The 21,784-nt window shown below is 35.6% G+C and overlaps 1 protein-coding gene across 2 annotated transcripts; it reads left to right on the forward strand.

Annotated features, from left to right (window-relative positions):
* Positions 1–705: 705 nt before the first annotated feature.
* On the forward strand, positions 706–21,623 carry LOC136812355 (uncharacterized). Of its 2 annotated transcripts, none has more exons than XM_067068854.1 (27): positions 706–903; positions 1,172–1,322; positions 2,122–2,193; positions 2,902–3,263; positions 3,526–4,081; positions 4,514–5,001; positions 5,281–5,491; positions 6,134–6,371; positions 7,527–7,717; positions 8,801–8,902; positions 9,473–9,712; positions 10,588–10,710; positions 11,155–11,319; positions 11,526–11,762; positions 12,675–12,875; positions 13,067–13,201; positions 13,499–13,698; positions 14,239–14,351; positions 14,764–14,906; positions 15,232–15,413; positions 15,900–16,072; positions 16,406–16,609; positions 17,342–17,601; positions 19,311–19,481; positions 19,994–20,062; positions 20,492–20,712; positions 21,190–21,623. In XM_067068854.1, exons 1-27 carry the CDS (start codon positions 730–732, stop codon positions 21,313–21,315), a joined length of 5,508 nt encoding a protein of 1,835 aa, XP_066924955.1. In that variant the 5' UTR covers positions 706–729; the 3' UTR covers positions 21,316–21,623. The 2 variants fall into 2 exon arrangements, with proteins under 2 accessions (XP_066924955.1, XP_066924962.1); XM_067068861.1 differs by having other exon boundaries at positions 706–885.
* Positions 21,624–21,784: the final 161 nt, after the last annotated feature.

A 21,784-nucleotide genomic window follows, 5' to 3' on the forward strand; every position in this document is an offset into this window, starting at 1 on the left:
TTCTTTTTGACCCAGAAGCTGCGATATATTTTGATTGCTTTCTGTTATAAAATTACTACCATGAATTACGTCTGACCAATTTATAAACTAATGAAACATAACTTTTTATTCACTGCAATGGAGCGTCTCAGATTCCTTTATAAGGGAAACAATCAAAAATCAAAACTCTCCACCATAAGAAAAATCTTTATAGCTATACTCAACATTCAAAGTAGCAAATATTTGGAAATATTTTAGCAAATATTTGGAAATATTTTGACTTCCAAAATTTCACAAATGAATTATTGCATGCAGTCAACCGTTCACAAATACATATTTCTGCCAAAAATCGATCTTTTTATTTTTTTATTTTATGATTTGAAATAGAAATTTGGATTAAAGAAGATTTACACATGCACGATTTTTATAAGAACAAACTATATAAGAATATATGGCGATAGCCAAAATACCAGGAGCAGGTTAAGAACATTTTAAGGCTGTTGGGACTCTAAAACACACGATTTCTTTGGAAAATGGATAAAAATACACAAAATGGGGGGAAATAGAAACATGTTAAGAACATATCCGAAGGCTTTAAACATTTTGGATGTTCTTATAAAAAAAACTAGCTGTTCCGGCGTCGTCGGAGACGACTCTTTTGCAATTTCTTTAATTCGCTTTTATTGTGCCGTCTAGATCGCACTGTTATTATCTGTTACGTTTTTTGCTTTTTATCCTTTTTTACTTTAGATGAGGAGGTTAAAAAATAAAGCCCCATTCACACTTTTCTTTGATTTGGTTGTACTTATTGCTTTGGTACAAGGATTGCTTGCAGAAGAAGATGGAGATGTGACTTTCAACGCACAAGAAGGAACTCTATTGCAAAATGAAGCATTTCAACAACAGGTTCGGCACCTTGAAGAGGTTATTATTGCAACTGTCATAATATATTGTTTAATGATTCAAACTTAATAACCTAGTAACTAGACTAGAGCTTATTTCTTGCTGGACTTTGCTTTGATGATCTTAAATGACGTCGAGTCTAGTGAAGTAGACTAGGAGCACTTGACGAGGTCACAATTTTGAAAGTTAAAAACTAAAATTCAAAATAATCAAAATAAAACTACCTAGAGGTGTGAGCACTATAACCAATATAAATAACAATCCTTTACTTTCAAATACAAATCTTAAGGTTGAGGTTGACCCATCAACCAATCAGGATCAAGTACAACAATTTACTGGTGCCCAGTCTCCGGTACCATCAACTGAAACTTCAACTTCAGAAGAACTAAACTCTAATGAAGAAAGCAATGATGGCATTGAGAGTGATTCTGGTGAAGAAGGTTTGTTTGATTGTAAACATATTCACATTTTTTTACATACAAACAAACCATAGTAATCACGGCTTCTTTAGCCAAAATATTAGGAACAAATTGAGAACATTCTAAGGGCTTGCGGGTTGTGAAACACCGAATTCCTTAAGATATTGCCAAAACTTCTCACAAAATGGTGAAAATAAGAACGTTTCAATGACATTTTATAAAGCTCAAATATTTATAAACATCCCAAAACTTTGGATGCTCTTAAAAAACATATACTGCATTGTAATATCATGTCTGCCGTTTTCGTGAGTGTAACCTAGTTCTAGACTTTCTCGCACTCGTCTATCATTGGCATGGTCAAGAGAAATTCTATATGGTAAAAACACTTTTTGTAAGTTTTGATAAAATCTGTTTCTTTTTTCAGTATTTTGCATGTTACCATACCAAAATTTCCCCCAAATCATAGTTCAGTAATAAGCAAATTAACCACAGCCTTAATACCTCCATGATTTTCTTTTCATGTTTCATGAATGTTAAAAGCAACACATGTGTAGCATATAGGTTGTCGCGTTTGATTCTAAGGGTTTGTCCTAAACCCGCATAAAGCGTTACAGTTGCGTGACTCTCGCTAATTCCAAGTCGAACGAGGAATCTTCTTATTTATTCGAATAACAGACAGATTCAAATAATAGAAAGTATTTTATACTGTTTTTCCCTTGATGGGGACTAAAAACTAGTTTGAATTATAGAAAGACTCTTAAGCAGGTTTCTACTCGAATAAGTGAGAGTTTACTGTATATTATACCATCTTCGATTGCAGCTGGTGACAATGAAGTCGAAGGAGATGGTTCTGGTGATCCTGAAGACCAAGCAAGCACTGTTTCAAAACGAGGTCGGTCTTTCATAATTTAATAGTAGAAATTTCTTCGGCAAAATATATTCGTCAATAAAATACACTCTTCTCGAGATGCATAAATTTATTGTTGTCCTCGTTTTCAAACAGATTTCATTGCTATAAAATTACATATTCACAATGATAATTGTGTTGTTTACACCTCATGAGACATTGGGATCTTTATTCGATTGGTTATTGTTAGAAATTTTCATCCCGACTTTGGGAAGTATTTCCACCGAGGCAGTGAAATAGGAGTGTATTTTCTCAAAATGCTTGATCAATACAAATATTCGAACGTGCGCAACGAACTGGGCTCAACTTCAGTGTCTTCAAATTCTTCATAGGCCCAATTGTAGACCCCCAGATATTCACCCAATGAAGAAGTGTGCCAAATTTCAGCCAAATCCGACAATTTTTGAAGTCTCCAGGCTGCCCCAAAGTTTTAGCCTCGTTTTGGCGAAAAACTCGTCCCCAGGCTCCAAAAATCAAATTTTTTAAAAAATGAAAAAATGACCCCAAGATATTTACCCAAGGAAAGAGTGTGCCAAATTTCAGCCAAATTCAAACATTTTTGAAGTCTCCAGGCTGCCCTAAAGTTTTTGTGACAGACAGACACACAGACAGACAGACATTATCAGATTGTAGCTCAACTGAAGTTGAGAACTTAAATTTTAAGCTTTTCGTTTTTATTCCCCTTATAAACAGGTGCAAGCCAATCTGGAATCAACACGGCTCTCAAAGAGCTTAGATTAATGAGCCAACATCGATTTGACCCTACCTTCAGAACATGCCGATATTCGAAAGGAAGCAAAGCAGGAGAATTCAAGGACTTCACTAAAAATAATGGTGTGGAATGTAACGTTGGTGATATATTCAAAAGATTATTTCAAGATATGTTCCCCGATGAGAAAAATCTTTTAGCATCATTAACAAGGGGTATTTTATCACAATCTGGAAACTTTGTGATGTTACCCGGTAGATTGGGCGGTAAATTGACAGTGACGGAAACATATGTGAAGATTGAAAATTTCTTGAGTAAATCATGGAGGACTGTCACCACGCAACGGGTACACTTTATCATTTTCGATTTGATCTGATTTTATTTCCACGTGTAAATTTCAGTGAAAGCTCTATTCGTTAATAGACTTCCATCACCAACCTCAGCCTGCATGATGATGACCCTTCGAACATCATACGAGAAGAAAGTTTTCTAAATATACCATTATGCTTTTTTACATACTTTTTCCCAACAGTACGTAAAACTCCTCTGTCTAACTTTTTGGGAAATGTCCATATTTTTAATGATGATGCTAAAACTTTTATCCTTAGGGCTATGATTGGTTAAAATTCTCTTCAATAAGTATGTCACAAATGACAATTTATTATGATGGAGTCTCCACTGACAAACCACACTTAGACATCGAATTTGAAGGTGTTGGTGAGCTCCAGATCACATATTATCAAAGTGAATCCGTTGATATCAAGAAACCAAGATCAAAGCGTGAACACTTGGACGACGTGTCTGATATCTATATTTCATCTTCTGCTACAGGGAATCTCAAAATCAATACTTTCCTCAAGATGTTTGGTCTGGATAGTGATTCAGTTTTCCACAGAAAGGATAAATTTGTCAATAGCTTGAAATTAGATAATGCTGTCTTTCCTGGGGGTTATGAACCAAAATTAAAATTGATCTTGATGGCAAATGGAGCTTGGGACGCATACGTCTCATCTAGGATGTCAATCATGACGAGTGGTGAAATTGTTTCACTAACTTATAAATTCAACCCTTTGATGATCTACTGCAAATCGTCCAAGCATAAAGATAGCCAGCATGATTTGGAACCAACATGTGGTATAGCTGCGCTTATTGACCTTAAGAGAAGTAAGTTATGTTGAATCTGCTTGTCGTAGCCTTAATACACGTTTTTTATAAGAAAAAACTATCTAAGAACATAAGGCCCTTCGATGTTAGGAATATTAAGAACAAGTTAAGAACATTGTAAGGCTATGCTGACTCTAAAATACCCAATTTCTTAAGAAATTGGGCAGAAATACTCACAAAATGGTGAAAATAAGATTAGGTTAAGAATATTTTTAGGCTTGAACTCAAAAAGGCAAGAACATTTGATGTCTTTTATAACGGGTAGTGTCATCAACATCAAAGAAATTTTGTGCTTCTTATACTGTTCAAGTTTCTGTAGAAGTTTATAGCCGGAACATTATAAATTTTAAGTAAAGACTAAAATCTTTTGAGAATAGTGTTTGATGGTAAATTGATTGTAATTTAAAACCAATCTTTTGTTATCATTTTTAGTTTACTCCGACGATAATATATTCAAATTGGTTGGAGTCGATGACGATATTGCTGAAAAACTGGCAGAAATTCCTCTTATTAAAGAAGCAACTGCTGCATCCCTGCACATCTCAAACCACGGTGTTGAATTCCCAAACCTCAAGGAAGAATTAGATGAATTCACACCAATGTTGTGGACTGATGAATCAAATAGACTGAGTGCGTATGAGCAATTTGCGCTTCCAGGCTATTGTTTCAGATTCCGTAACGAAAGAACATCAGCCATTCTTCCTTTTATCAGAGAATATGAAGGTCCCATGTTGATCAACGCCTGCATTGACTTGGATGGTAATGTTGAGATTAAGTACCCCGAATCTTGGACTGGAAACAAGTTTCAATATAATGCTGGATTTGAAAAAATGGCTTTCCCAAACAACTTGGCATTGCAAAGTCCTAACATATTTGGAACCGATGTTCCTGTCAAACTCGACTCCATCACTGTATCAAGGGTAAGTTGTTTGGCTTTCTTTTTAATACATGCGTTCATAAGAATATACTTTATAAGAACATATTCACGATGAAATTGGCAAAAAAAGTAAGAATATATTAAGAAAATAATCAACAATATCAAGATGATAATCAACATGTGATAAAAACAGAAGAGCTTTTTGCGTTGTCTTAAAACAGTAACACTGGGTGAAATTAGAGATTACTGAAGATATTTGACAATGCTCTGCTGATTGAGCTAGCCGACCATTAATCCTTTTCTTACTAACATCGCTATATAGAGTGACACTGGTAAAGCCGAGGTGTGCCAAAATTTCCAACCATCAGAAAAATATCGATTGATTTACGAAAAATCAACCACAGTTTTTACCGGAGCTGCCGAAGATGATGATGATGATGATGATGATTCTGGCTTTAGTAAAATGTTCATGCGAGATACAATTATCTCACAATGCTACGATAAAAACCAAAAATCTAAATGGAACTTTAAAGGTAACAAAATCAGTCTTAAAATCATCCACTTAAGATTAGATTTTCAGCGAGGTTTACTTCTAGTTAAATCATTTCTTTTTCAAGAGGAAAGTGTCAATAAGCTACATAGCAGGTTGGAAGAAGCAACGTAAACACTTTACGTTTATTTAACGCCCATATAGCTTCTTAAAAGCAAGATTAGTGGGCGGGCGACAAGAAATGGAGACGAGAATGAGTCCGTTGACCCTGAGATTATATATTTCATGTCAATGTAGGCTTATTGCTATATACAATTGTGGCGGATATATTGGGGTCACTCCTATAGGAAAGTAAGGTACACGGTCGGTATATGACAGAGGCCCCGTAAGTACCAAGGCTAACAGGTGACTAAAACATGTGGGTACTCGGTCGGCATGCATGATACAGAGGCCCCGTAAGTACAAAGGCTAACATAGGCCCTAAGAAGAGAATCTAGGCGTCACAATCATGTGACTAACAGCCAAATAAAGGAACGGCTTAATTTTAGTACCTAATAGAATCGTAGGATCGTATACAAACCTATCAGTGATTTGAATGGTTGGTAATTTGAAAAATTAAAAGAAAAGCAGTAATAAATAATTAAATCAATGAATCCATGTTCTTTCAATTCTTTGTTACTGTTAGGAAATGGCAAGGAGGTTTTCTGGAACTTAGAAGCAAAGGTTGAAGTCAAATACAAGGGTGGTGAAAGAGTTGGACTAACCACGTTAGACTACAACGTACACGCTGCCAAAGAAGTGAAAAGCAGAGCTAGTGCTGATTATTTACCAGAATGGACCAAAAAGAAATTCTCGAATTTGAATGATTTCCGACTTGGTGATATGAAGATTGAGTTATTCTTTAACAAAAAGAGATCTGCCTTGTAAGTAAAAATCATTTAGATTTATGTGGAAACAAATATGCGAATATGCAAAATGTGTCAAAGCTGGCACATAACGTTGTTTCAACGTTTAAGTAATATTCGCAACGTCCATTATAAATGTTAGATGAACGTTGAACCAACGGTGTGTGTCAGAACACGAAGTAAGACTAACCTGGGAATCTCCTCCAGACTGGATGTATAAATGAATTGTCCTCTGAGAAAAGGATTTCCTGTAATTTCATCCCATTTAGGAAATTGCTCAGACCTCAACCTTTTCCGGGAAAATCGCTCACAAAAACACTGACTTGATTTTGCAAGGACTAAATTTTCAATGAATAACAGAGACATGGGTGTTATTATTTTGGAAAAGAGTAAAAAACAGAATTAAGCAACCTTGGATTACCCTAAGTATCAGAGGTTAAGTTTTCAAAGAATATATTAACCTCTGAAGACCAATAATAGAAATTTTATTGCGCATGTGTCAATCTAATCACTGTAGAAAAAATCAAAGATGAAGAGCAAATATTACCATATTAATGTCTAGCAGACTGTATCAGTATGCAGTTTACTATTTACGAATTCCCCAGAAACCTCCAAGTGTAAATGAAATGAGTTTATTTCGAAAGAAATCTTTTACATGATCCCCAAATGTATAACAGTAATTACTAAAACTTTTAATTATGGAAATGTCACTTTAATTGAATCGAAATAATAGACATACTTTATGTTATGATTCTCTATCACTGACTCTTTTTACAAAGCATTGATGACTTGTGTTTTCAACGACAGGAATCAAAATATCAACTTTGAACTTCATCCAAGATCTTGGATGGAATCTCGATTCGTCGGCACAGCGTCAATTTTGACCTGTGTTTTTCACGGTAACCTTGGATATCTAGCTCGATTTATAAGAAGGGCCCACGCCAAAAAATGGCGCAACTTTTGATTTTGACCCATATTATATGCTTTGGAATGACGCTATTTCAGACTTTATTTCCCCAAAACAAAGCTATTAAAAGTATAAATCGTTGTATTTTAGAAACATTAAATTATTTGAAAAAAGTGAGTAGGAAGCCATTGTCTTCCTGGCCCCTCGGTAGCGTGATCCCTGGTTTTAGAATGCAATTATTTACAAGAGATTTACTTAATCTTTAGCTTCAAAGGACGATCATTTCTACCTGGCTTCGAAAATAGCAGAGCGCAGTTTGTCTACTTTTCAAATGAGATGGCTGGAGCAGAATTAGCATTTTGTGCTTATAAATCAGAGAAAGCTCAAATTGCAAAACTTTTGTCTCAGATGTATATGCCTGGTTTGATTCCCACGTGGAAGGTTTTTTCAGATGGAAGTAAGTATATAATGTTCATCTAACGTAAGGGATGTGCTGAACATTAAAACAGCGTCATATGCCAGCTAGGTAGTAGCGGGTAAATATGTATTTGGTATAATATGCACTTTTGAGGACGGCAGAGTGACTGAAGCGATTTAAAAAAACCGGCAGTTTTGACCTGAAAGATTGAGGATGGTAAAAGTGCTCATTTACCATTGTCATCAATCAATCAGGATGTAGACAAATCAGAAGCTAACCTTCACCGTCGTTGAAAATACATATAATTACCGTATTACTTCCAATAATCCCCGGGCGTTTATTAAATAATTTGGATTTTAGGAGGGGTTATTTTTCGAGGGGGCGTTTATAAGAAGGGGCAATTATTAAATAATTTATGAACAAGGTCACTTTAGTAACGAAAATTTGAGCCTTAATTTGCCTTTGCAATATTATTTGAGTACAAAGATGTCAATTTAAGGATGTAGAAATGGGTCAAAACCAGTTCGAATAAAAAAACAATAGAATTATTGTTGTATATCTTTTTCTTCATATCATACTAGGAAGAGGCGTGGATTCGAAGGGGGTGTTTATCTGAGGGGGTGTTCATTAATAATTTACCCTAAAAGGAGGGCGTTTATTCGAGGGGGCGATATTCGAAGTAATACGGCAACTCTCCCGTAACTCGCTACTGTTAGTCGTCGAGAACGTTCAGTTAATGTTATGTGGATGTTTTTGACGCTAAATGGAGGCTGTTTTAACTAAATGGCAATGAAATTTTTATATTCAATTGACATTGGTTTAAAATAATGATGTCAGTTGGGATTAGTTTAAGTTTTTGATATTCACTAACTAATTCGTGCTCCTCATATCTTCTATACATACTACCTGCTCATCTTGAATAGGTCTGCAGTTGAGACTAGCTTTAACATTGAGTCAGCGAGCTTAATATTATTGATCGTCAGGGTCCAAAAGAAAGAGCTGACCCAGCTATCAAATTAGATGGATTTTTATACGTCGTGTGATCAAATTCCTTCCTGCAAAGTAATATTTGTTCATTATGTCTAAAAGTACCAGTAAAATTTTGTCATTCATTTTTCATAGCACTCATTATGAGACAAGCTGCCAAAAGAAATAGAGATCCTGTGTTTGAAAAGATTGGAAATTGTCGAACAGCCGAAGAAGATGCTAAAGGAATTTTTCTTAGTACGTTCATAACAAGAATATCCTAATTCTTTTACATGTTAAATTCTACGTTTCAATACGCGTAACAACTAAATACTGTAGTTTTACCAAGAAATAAAAAATACTACAAATTTGGGATCGTTATAATAAGAAGCTCCACCCAATGCTACTGATCGGTATCAAAATATCTAATTAAGATGGCAAAATTTTGGAGAATATATTATTGTAAATTTTAAACTGTATACGATAAGATAAGTATAAAGATAAGTAAGTTGTTTCAACTTGAAATGCAATTTTCTCAGCTTTGGCTTGAGGAAAATAAGTTATGTTGGGTTCGTTGAAAAGCCATATTCAAGACCTTTTTTGAACAAGATCCTAAATCAAAATGGCCGGCAGCTGAAAGAATCATCTATAAGTATAAGTCAAGGCTCTCAGCGCCTGAAAACATAATGTTCCGATTCGAATTCCGGTTACTTACAATTTTCCGTTCAGTTCATTATTACCAAGCCAGTCATAGACCTCGTAAGAAGACTGTCTAAACATCTTTTGGGCTATCCCCTTATTGACTTTATTTATTTTTCTTACATGTAGGAGAAGATTTCGACGGTGGGCTTATAGTTCAAATGACAAACCTTGATCTCTCTGATTGTCACACAAAAAACACAGAAACTTACCACGCAGTATGTGAGTTCTTGTATATAGCAAACAACCGAAAGACCCTCATTCCAGGGACGTATTATGGACGTATCTTTGCAGATCATACGTTTATGTTGAAATCCTACTTAACAGAAAGTTTTACCTTGAAAATTGGACGTTTCAGTCTGATAAATGGTAAGTATCTTATCATCAACGTTTATTTACAGGGTAATCATATCAGCTACAAATCAAATTGTCTCTGATTAACACGTTTACTGCTAAGCTCTTCTCAGAAATTGATTATTTGACCTTATAAATTTCATCGAAAGTCTCTCAAAAGCTCCTGTACCCTTTTTGTCCGAAGTTTTGTTTCGAATGCTTTAAAACTGTCCCGGGGGGGGGGGCAATGGGTTTACCAACTGACGGTATGTGCGGCGAAAAAATTGGCTTTTAGAATCGTACCCTTACAGTGCAGAAAAAAATCGGTGAAATTCATACCCTTACAGTGCATTTTTTCAAATCTTAAACTCTTTTAGAGCAAAAAAATCAACATTTTCGAGCAAAAATTTGCAATTTTTCCCAGATTTGCTGAAATTTCCACCCTTACAGTGCATTTATCAAAAGTCCACCCTTACAGTACATTTCTGATATTATGAAAAACATACCCTTAACCGCCGCACATACCCGTTGGTCAATTTGCCTGACTGCCCCCCCCCCCCGGGGAAAACTGAACACCAATCCATACAGTTTCTAGAAACTCAATAAAAAAGCAAGCAAAAGTTTTGCCATTAAGGTACTACCAATATTGTCGGTACTTTGACCCCTCTACTACAGGGTCTAGTCGTAGTTGGCAGCGAACATTTTAATCTTAGTCGATCTTGATCCATTTTAATCGTATCGATATCTCTCATGACCAATCCTGAAAGCAACCTGACACAACGGGAACGGCACTTCAAAAATGAAGTCAAAATGATATCCAAAACATCTTTTGGGTGTGTCATGTTCTTGTTTTGTGAAATGTCAGATATTTTCACCCTAACTAATGTATCGTTTTTCTTCTTTAAAAAAAGCGCCATTTAGCGGAGGAAGAAGAGGAATAAAACATCTCAGCAGAACTTTTACACCAATGAAATCCAAGGCAAATTTTGATTACATGTCTGGATTTTTAAAGACTGCAGGCGTATATGGAGTTGGTGAGTAAATGATTGTATGTAAAGTAAATATCTCAACCGACTCTGCTGGCAGTAAGGTTAACACATTTTCAGTACAATGTCATTGTTTTATTTCAAATATACGGTTTAACAGTAGTTTAAAGAATACTTAGGATAAGATAAGCCCTTTAAACTGTTGCTGACACCTTTGTTTAGTTTACAATAGCAGACAATATTATTGATTGTTTCTCCACTTAAGTATGACAAGTGATGTCATCGAAAGATTTCTTATGTCGACTTGTTCATTCCTTTATAACAGGTTTCTCGTTTGTCAAAAATTCCAACTAAATTAACAATTAAAAGAGGTAGTACAGGAAAAACCGCTCTACTTTTGAACCACCCCTGAAAGCCTTAGTACAAATAGTGTCAAGAGCTGCGAGGCATACAAGGACTAAGTCTGACAGTCTTTAACATTTCTGTTTTTAGTTAAATTGAATTTCATTGGTGAAAATGTATACTTGGAATCATTTGAGTCGGACATGAATAGAAGATTTGCATCTTCCTCTAGCTTTGGTATTCCATTCATTGAGATGACGACGTTCAAAAAGAATCGAGAAGATATTACGAACGCACACAACATGGAAGTACTTGGTCAGTTATTTTTCGCTGCTGAGGTCGGAATTTTTCGACAAATTATACGAAGAATCCTAAAATGCGAGCAAAATCTTCTGTATCAAGTTATGACTCTTTTGAATTACTGTCGGTAATTTGCAAAAGTGTTAAGTGAAGTATAGAAGTTACATTAACTTTAATTCACGTAATTTTTTCCATTACGGAATTATTCTGTTCCTTTCCAGAGCTCAATTGCGACATACTCATTGGTAACCTACCCAAATCAGATGACAAGATCGCTCCAACAAACAGCCAGCAATTCATCCACTACACAAATCGTTTCAATCGACTGTTAGCGTGTGTCGAGGGTCTTACCATTAAGAAAATTTTCAAAGCTTTTGGGAAACAGTTGAAGCATTTTGTTGGAGATATTGAAGTTGAAGGTTGTTTTACCTACAACCCACCAAATCATCCAGAAGGAGGTATATCCGTGCTCAACGGGCACTCAATGTTGTTTCAACATTCATCTAAAATTATATGGACATTGTGAACTTAGATACACGTTAAACAACCTCGAGTGTCATCAGAGATTTGGGAAAAGAGGATAAGAATTGCGCTATTCAGCTATTGTTCTCTAGGTTAGGAAACCTTTTGTTCTATTGAAATATCTACGCCCGATCGATTGTTTTAGTTCTGAACCAATCGGAGCGCTTGATTATTCTATTCGCACAAGACTAGAAGTACAAGCAAAAAATGGCAGCCGTGGTTGATATCGAAAGTGAAATAAAAATATTTCTAACATCGGGGATTTTGGTTTTTATAAGCACTTTTCATTTTGGACAGGGCGGATACAGTGTTAGTCGAGCCAAAAGTTTCAGTTTTAGCCAAAATACTTTCCTCAAGGAATGCTCGAAACCAATGTAACAGATTATATTGTAGAAATAGAAATAATTACTAGTAAAGAATTCATTGCATTCAAACACAAAAAGAAGCTGGTAAAACAAATATGTAGTTAGCCGTTTTAATACTGCACATGACGCCATTTTTTTGCAGTACCTTCTCGGCCAAATTGTTGCCTAGCCTAGTGACTTCAAACGACGCCGAATTCAATGGGTCAATGGTCAACAATGAGAAAACAGCGAGCGGCAGCGTCGATTCTTATCCTCTTTCCCCCAATCTCTGGTGTCATTGAAGAACAATATCAAACCAAAATCGCTGCCTCAAGTGTGTACAGGGAATCTTGTTAATTCGAATATTTCTTTCATTAGATACTCACTTTAAGCTTTATTTACTGAAAAGTGATAGTTCATAATAGTCATAGCTTTTAATTCAATGTGGATTGCTTACCATTTTAAAAGAAACTGTGTTTAAATTCTGATCCTCATTTACCATAGAATTACAATGGGAGATCAAATCACATGACATCAAAGCGGCCGTTGGATTCCATTTCTACGGGTCGTCCAGAGGGTATAATAACATCAAGATTTCATTTACTGATGAAGTTCAGCTGGAAATGACAGTACCACCGATAATACAACGAATGAAATATAATGAAGCCTACAAACCAAAAGAGGATCCGATTTTCGATAATTTCGGTAAATCTTTCATCTTTTTACAAGCGAGTAGAGTTTGAGTACATTTCCAATTTTTTCCGATTAAGCCTACACCCGTTTTTTCCCGCTTAATTTTCCTTGTTTGTTTTGGTAGATTATTTGCTACCGTATTTGTTCTTGTCATTATCAAATACAGTCAGTCAAACGATTATTATTCTGTTGTTTTTTTTCAGATCAATATGTCTCAAATAAGGAGGGAGAACAAGGAGAAACAGCCCTCGAGTTTTATGCTTCAAAATCTGATTATACAAATGGACCCAAACTCACCCTCACTTATGGTTCTAATGATCCTATAGGAACTTTGTCCGGTAAGATCGTAACAAGACTTAATTGAATAGAAAATAAATGAAGAAAGGACTTAATATGAAGGAGAAATGAAGACATCTGTTTCCATTCCAAAAGGCGTGATTTATACACAAACGGCGGATTGAAAGTAGAATCTTTGGCTAAATGTCCATAAAACGACGTGTGAGAACTGTGAAAGCACTAAATTTAACCCGTCATCTCCAATACGGCTCAAGTTTTAACAAGGCTTCACCTTTTCTTGCTTGAGAAAGGTGAAAGGTTCCTCTTTAACTCAACAGTCTCTCTATTGTAATTTACAGGATACATTTCACTTGTTGGTTATGACGGGTCTGCAACAATTGACGTCGTCAAAGGTCCAAGATGTACCAACAATTGCCCACTTAAAGTATACTCCCTCCAAAAGAACACAGACCTTTACAATGAAGTGACTGGCTCTTTAAATTTACAAGGAGTGTGTGACGAAGACGAATGCAATAGCTTTGCAAATATTGAATTTGATGTATGTAGTTTTATTCTTGGTTGAGAGTTGCCCTAAAGCCCATTTGCTTAAAGTGTGCTGTCATTCCGAAATATATATCATTTTTTGCTATCATTTGGAAATTAATCTCAAGCAAATAACTACAATAACACACTACAATTACATGGTTCCAACACTACAATAACACACTACAACTACATGGTTTCCACTACAATAACATACTACAATTACATTGTTTCCACACTACAATAACACACTACAATTACACGCTTCCCACACTACAATTACATACTACAATTACATGCTTTCCACACTACAATAACACACTACAATTACATGGTCGAGAACATTATAGCAAAAAAGAGTTCACTTATAGCGAATGGAGAATTGATCATCCGAGAATTGATCATCCAAGAATTGATCAAATTTCGACACATACAAACGATTTCAGTCAGGCGGGAGACGGCCGTTTAAGCCTACATGAAGGTAGGTAGGATCCCCAAATATTTGCAATTTAGTATACTGGAATATTAACATTTGAATTGGATTTATCTCTTCCAGCTGACTCTAGATGTTACGGACAACCTTTCACAAAATTTGAAGGGCGTTGCCAAAGAATTGAAAGAAGAATATGATCTCACAAGAACTAACAGTCTTTTGGATACCATGAATAGGTAAAGAACTGACTTTGTAATACCCATTTTTATAAGAACATCTAAAATTTTGAGCACACCAAATATGTTCTTAACTGCTTGAGATTTATACCAAAAGAATTTTCTTAAAATGTTCTTAATTTCCATTGAGTATTTTTACGTAATTTCCGAAGAAATCGGTTGTTTTAAAGTCTGCAATGTCTTGAAATGTTCTTGTCTTGTTTTTGTATATTTTGGCCATTGGAGCCTTATGTTCTTACGTAGTTTGCTTTTCCATTACTTCAACGTGTTGATACTCTATCATAGTTTTAACCGTTTGCAAAAGAATTATTTTACGCATAAGTTTTAAGGGGAAAAACCTTCTAAATATCCCTGGATAAGCCCCTTTTTTCACCAGAGTTTGAAGGAATTCCCTATTTACTTATATTCTTAGCCTAAATGCCCAATTGAAAGCATTGGAGCATCAATCGAAGCTAGCTGCAGATGGAGCTCGGCAAGAAGCTTCTGTATTGAGAATGGAAAGAGAACGAGCAATCCAAGCATACTCCAAATCATGTGTTGAAGAATGCCCCTTAGGTAATGAAGAATGCATTTTATGTTTTACATTATCTACAATCAGTCGAAAAAACATTGGTAGTCGAGGCTTTTAAATGACTCCCCCGGAGAACAGTTCTAGCCTCAAAGGACTCGGTATGGTTAATGCAATTCTGGCCCGAAACAGCTTTAAATCCCTTGATCGAGGAAATTGAGGAGCCTAAAAATCCTAAAAAGAGGAGTGGAAGTTGAGTCAAATATTACTGGTTCTAATAAAAAAGAAATGACAGTCCAGTTATACGGAAAAGACACCCTTTAAAGGTCTAGAAAAAGATAAATATTGATTCATTGCAATATAATCTTTTAGTTTCAATGCCTGGTCTGGATGTTCAAAATTGTTTCAAGGCTGCAAATGGAAGACAGGCTAGATGTGTATCTTTCAACGAGGACAAATACACTGGAGTGTCGAATGTCGGTTGTTTATCCAAATGTGAATCGGAAAGAGTTCAATCATTCGCTAAAAGGAGATCACTAGACACTAAAGCTGGGGTAAGTCAATTCATAATATTCATGACGCAATATCTTATAGAGGGAGGCGTACGGGGGTCGGAGACACCGAAATACCGACCCATATTTCTTGGATTACCGTCAACACCGACAGCAAAATTTGGTAAAATCATTTATTTTGTCACCGCATGGCATGTTTGACACCGAAATACCGTCACTTTTTTCTTCAAACACCGAAACACCGACAGAAAAAAGGGTTAATACCGTCACACCGTCAAACCCGTACGCCACCCCCCCCTTATACGGGAGCATCCAAAAAGGTCTGGTTATTTGAAAAAAAAGGAATTAGTAGCAAACGTCCGGGGTATAACCTATAACGTCATGAGAATTATGAATTAATCAAAATTTAGAAAGTTTATGTTTTTTGTAAAAAACGTCGTCAAAAGATTGTCTAAAGCCGTTTGTTCTTAACTTGTTTGGGTTTGATGCCTAAAATTATTCTTTAAATTAACTTGTATTTCTTCATAGATTGCATCTGCAACGGTGTCGAAGAAACAAGAAATAGCTGATATGTATGCTAACAAACGTTCTTATCAAGCACCTGAACGAAAAGATCCTTTCATCCAACAACTTGAGAAATCATCATCAAGTGCCCTGAAAGTTTCGAAGATGACTGCTAATTTCAAATTCAAAGAAATCGAGTAAGTCAATTTCAAAGATTACAGTTGGTCCACACGTCTACGTGTCACGTGTCACAGATATGCTAGACCAAAGAAGTAATAAGATTGTTACTTCTTTGGCTAAATCAAGTAATCAGAAGCAAAATCTAGAATAGCATCAAAACTAAACTTCTAAATTTATTAATTTCCAAAGTCTTCCAGAATATTGTTCTTTTTCTTTCAAATTCTATCTTTGAACGTTCTGAAAGCTTATTTCCAATACGATTCCTTGACCATAGACCTTTAAAACCTTTACTTTTCTGAAAGGATATTCTCCATAAAACTTACGATAAAATGTTTCTCGTTTTACCTTAGCCATCCAGAATGTCTACCCTTCACTGTTTCGTATATGATCTCAACACCAGATACCTCTTACAGCCGTGCGGCTGCTGACGCCGAACTGACCATTTGTTTTGGTGGGGGCGATTTTTCCGCCAATGCCGCCCACACTATTTCCCATCATGCATTTGACGATGAATTGGAGCAGCTGAAAACATTTGTTTCCGAAGTCAAACTAGAGTAAGCAATGCTACTTCAAAAATTCCACTTACGTGACTACAGTGAGCAGACATTATCAAAAATAAAGTCGGAAAATAAACCCCCATTTCTTATAGTCCTCATACATGCATACCTATTAATTAATAAGAAAAAATTACAGCAAGTAGCTGAGAGGTACAAGATTGAACCGTTAACTTTCATTCATAACGAGGCTTATACGACTAAAAAATATTTGTCCTAAGAGGCTTCTGTGATCTTTTTCCACTTTTGATTTAAATGATCACCGAAGTCCTCATCTCGTAAAAGTTAAAGGCAGAGACAGTGATTATAATGTTATTGATGAACCATCGGCGAATTACCGTCGTTTAAAATTTAAGATTTCACTTCCCTGACTAGATTCCACTGACTTTCCCAGAAATTTCCGACTTCTTCTTACACAGGATAGCCGGCTTGAGATCGTAAAGGGTTTTTCCTAAAGGGGAGGAGAATTTTGCGTTGACTTAATCCTTATACCACGAGAGACACGTATATGCGTCCAAAATAAGCCAAAATACTGAATTTAGAAAAAAAACAGCGCACACAAAAGACACTGCCTAACATTCTAAAGCCAACCTTAAACTTCCCTTTGGACTCTCACCTAAAATAAAGGTACAAAAGTTCTGTAATTTTTTTCTCTCGATGTTTTCTGGTAGCATAGAGTACTTGCCGTTAAGTCATATATTTGATTATTCCTTGTTATATCTTCTTCTTCAGCGTGCCGAAGATGATCGAGGATTTAGAGGAAGAGATGGATTCTTACGCAACCAAACGTAATGAAATCCAATCAATCGATGATAAATCACTTGACGTATCACGTCTCTCATCTTACCCGACGTCAAATTTCCACGTTACGTCGGAAGCAACGGTGGCTTCTTTTAAGAAAAATTCTCCATGGGTATTAGCTGAGAATAAAGACCCGTATGTCGCTTTCAAGGTGGCTCCATTCAGAAATATGTCACTTGAAAAAGTTGATGGTAAGTAGAACTTCTTCTAGAAGAAGTATTTTCAGGTTATAGTACGGAAAAAGTAATAAGCTTGCATACTGTATTTACCAAAAAGCCCGATAATAGTCTTCCAGACTTTCAATCACGCACCAATTCTAAAGTAGAGTTGAATCTCACTTTCGAAATGGTCAAGAAAGAACTTACAAGTCTCAATCCAAAATAAGTCAATCTGAGGGACATTCATCCAACTATATTGAAGGAGTTAGTCGACTACACAGCTGTCCCGCTCCACATGATTATGACTAAATCATTTAAAGAAATAACACTGTGAGATGCATGGAAGGTTGCTCATGTGCCACCAATATACAAAAAAGGGAGCAAAAATCTAGCAGAAAATTACATACCAGTCAGTGTTACATCTATCACTTGGAAGACTAATTGAGGTGACATGAAACACTTGGTAGATGAGAAACTATTTTCTAGTAAACAACATGGGTTTATGTACTTAAATATCTTGATAAATGTTCGGACTCGATCTCAAAGTGGTTGAAGGCGAAGAAGGCCTTTTTGTCACCCTACCAATCGCAGACTGATGAATAAGTTTGATGCTTCTGGAGTCAGACGATAAAAGCTCAACTGGATACAGTCCTTTTTCATTGATCGTTATCAATATGTAAGGGTAAATGGAACATTGTCGAGAAGATGTAAAGTTTTGGTGGAGTTCGACAAGGAAGTGTACTTGGTCCACTTCTTTTTGTTTTGTACATCAATGCTTTACCAGAGACTACGAAAGCAGAAATGTTCCTGTTTGCTGAAGATACAAAACTGGTCGAAGATAAAGTATTTTAAAGATATTAATGACATGGAAAATTGGTCAAAGGTCTGGCTTTTAGAATTTCATGTTTTAGAATGTCTTGTTTTAAAACTGGGTAAATTTTGGAACAAAAGATGTGCTTACCGTATCCCATAGCAGGATCACTCAGTTCTATTGACCAAGAAAAATATCTAGGAGTGATAATCGATATTAATCTGACCTTTGAATTAGTAAAATCAAGAAAGCTAACTCCATCGATGGTTTGATCCTGCTTGATCAGCAGGAGCTTTGAACCTCTCGCAACAGATATGTTTCGAACGCTTCTCATTGCAATTGTCAGACCCAATTTGGAATACGCACATGTAGTATGGTCTCCAAGGCTAATCAAACATATCAATGCAATCGAGGGCGTCCAACAAAGAGCTACAAGGCTAGTTAGTTGCCATAGAAACTACTCATACGAAGATAAGTTACGACTCATCAAACTACCCAGCCTAAAGACCAGGTGACAAGTTGGTGACGTGGTAGAACCTCCACATTTATCACGAGTCCATAAGATCAGAGAAATTTTCTCTTCGACATGACCACAACGTCAGCCTTATTATGAGCTGCAAAGGAACTTTCCTGAACACGGTATGAGAGGCTACCAAGCACTCTTTTTTAGAGAAGTGTAAAACTTTGGAATGATCTAGAAGAAGACATTGTTTAAGCAACATCCTTACAAGTCTTCAAAGAGCGTTTGATAAAGAAATGGGAGGAAAAACTTTATAAAATGTAAAATCAAAAGTTCTGTTTCATAGAAGTCAATAGACCTGTGAAATATATTGCTATAAAATAAAATAATATTCGTCCGGATTAAGAAAGGCTTAACCGAATAGGCTTTGCTGCCGATCACTCAAGTATTCTCGTTAATTTTTATGTTTAGAGAACAACGCATGCGCTGTAGCTCGTAACGGTATTGACAACATGCAAGGTATGATGCAATACGTCAGGAAATGGATTAACTCTTATGGCGAAAATCAAAAAACGATGGATAGTGTGGTGAATTTTGTTGGAAGCGAAATCGCTAATATGAGAAATCATATTGAAACTATTAGTAAGTCTTTATGTAGTATCGATAGTATCTTCCGTTAGAGGGATAGAAAACACGGAAAATATGTATGTGCGAAGTGTATAATGTAAAAGCCGTAGTGGGTGTGAAACGGGAAGAATAGCGGTCTCAGAGTTTGGAAAAACAATGTAAACACCTTCGTAACTGTTTACTTCAACTCGGGATAACCTCCATTTTCCAAATTAATCCATTCTCCTAAAATATTCCCTTTTTAATGACCTTGCGCAGACGATAGGATCGTTTAGTCTTTATGTTTTAAAATAAACGTTCAATTGTTGTTTATGTTATTTTCTACTGATAATATATCGCGTGGTCATTGATACGTTGGTATTGAGCTTATTCAGGTTTAGCCAAAGTCACGTAACTTAAGGTAAATCCGCCAAGTAAACGTTCAAATTTGTAGAGGCAACTCCTTACGCAAATCAAATGCGGGCTGAAGTAACTTACTCAACTTGCTATTGTTGTTAAGTATTGGTGGTTTTCGTTTTATTCTATAGAACGAGGTGTTGTGATGGATAGTACTGACGAACAAAATATGCATCATTGGAGTAACATCACCGAGCAAGGTATCGCAAAGCCACTTGTTACCATCAATACATGTTATTTTAGTCTATCTGATCCTACATGTTTTTATTTGAAGCCTTTGGATGCTCTTTTTGAGTTTTAAGCCTAGGAATATTCGTTCATCATTTTCCTATGAAATCGCAAAGCCTTGAAATGTCATTAACTATTGTGCTTAAATCTTTTAGTCTTTTGTTCTTATGTATGATTTGTTGTTATAAAAATGTGTACTTGGGGCTTAATTATATTCTTGAGATGTTATGTTTTTGTCTTTTTGTGATTCCTATTAACGCATAAAGGACTTTACAATGTTTCCGATGGTTCTGTATGATTAAGTAGGCATAGAATGGACGTTGTTTCAGTATTTTGTGTCTTCTGGGGCTGTCCTTCTCAGTTCTTGTCCAAATAAGAACAATCTTTTACGTCTTTGACAGGTATCAAACGCTGGAATCAGATCATCGATGGCCGTATTGCTTCTCAAGACAAATTTGCTGCGCATTTCATTAAAAGTGAATTGAACAGAATCTATGGGACGCCAGAATCTAAATCTTTTGAAGACTTCATTACAAAGATGGCATCCAAAGCTTCAAATGCATATAAGAGGATGGATATTCCTAAACCAAAGCATACATCAACATTCAGCAAAATTTCAACCGTAAGCTGACACGCAATGTTGTATCAACGTTCATTTAACGTTAGTGTGCGTTAAATAAACGTTTTTACATTATTTCTTAAATTCTTTTGAAATGCTAAAAAGTTAAGTCACGTTAGCGTCAGTAGCGTGCTGACTCGAACAAAACTGAACAAAATATCTTTCTAAAAACTGCTAATTCTAAGGTGTTAGTATTACTTTAGAAAGTTACGAAATTAGTAAACAGAGGAACTTTTTGCACCTCTTGTCTTTCAGCGCCCGGGGTCAGTTGTTTTCATTTCTTTTAAAAATGTAATGGAAAAGATTGCACTATTGCGACTATGAACCCCTCTAGATTTTTTAACTTGAGAACAATAGGATTTCCATCCCCATTTCGATAAACAATTCCATCCCCACTGCGGCAAGAAGTTTCACCGAGACTACGAAACAGGGGTGTAACATAAGCAGAAAGTGAATTTTTTTTGTTTTGTTTTTTTACAGGGTATGGTCAACATGCTGAGAGAAGGTTCGACGCTTGCTTCCATGGCAACCGATTTAAATGGTTTGGAAAAATTGTTGGAAAATCCTGACAAGAGAACCCTGGCTTGTAGCATGAAAATGTTTTAACGGTCATCTTCATAAAATTGAAATATTAGTGTTTAGTTTTTTATTCAAAACCTTGATTTTGATATTTCCAATTCTTTGAAATACCTACAGAAATATTTTATTACCTGATAACAATGGTATTTATTTTTTTTCAAATATAATTTATTTTCTGATTATTCATACAATTTAAAAAACATAGATTTATTATACAAAACATATTTTTATTATCCAGATATATTATGTATATCTTTTTCATTTTATTTTCCTATTCAAAAAATCATTTAGTATTTACAAATATTACGAAATTTAAAGATATATATTTAAAGTTATTTCAAGGTAACTGCAAATTATTGAAACCCTCTGTCTTAGAAATACAACATTCTACCAATCATTCAACATTTGATAGTATGATAACTTCAACAGGCCTCACCTCAACCATGTTTGGGCTCGTTCAAAACCTCTCTCTCTACAATCAGTGACGAAAAACTTG

Source organism: Clytia hemisphaerica, unplaced genomic scaffold (genome assembly GCF_902728285.1).
Source record: "Clytia hemisphaerica strain Z4C2 unplaced genomic scaffold, Clytia hemisphaerica genome assembly, whole genome shotgun sequence".
Lineage (NCBI taxonomy): Eukaryota > Metazoa > Cnidaria > Hydrozoa > Leptothecata > Clytiidae > Clytia > Clytia hemisphaerica.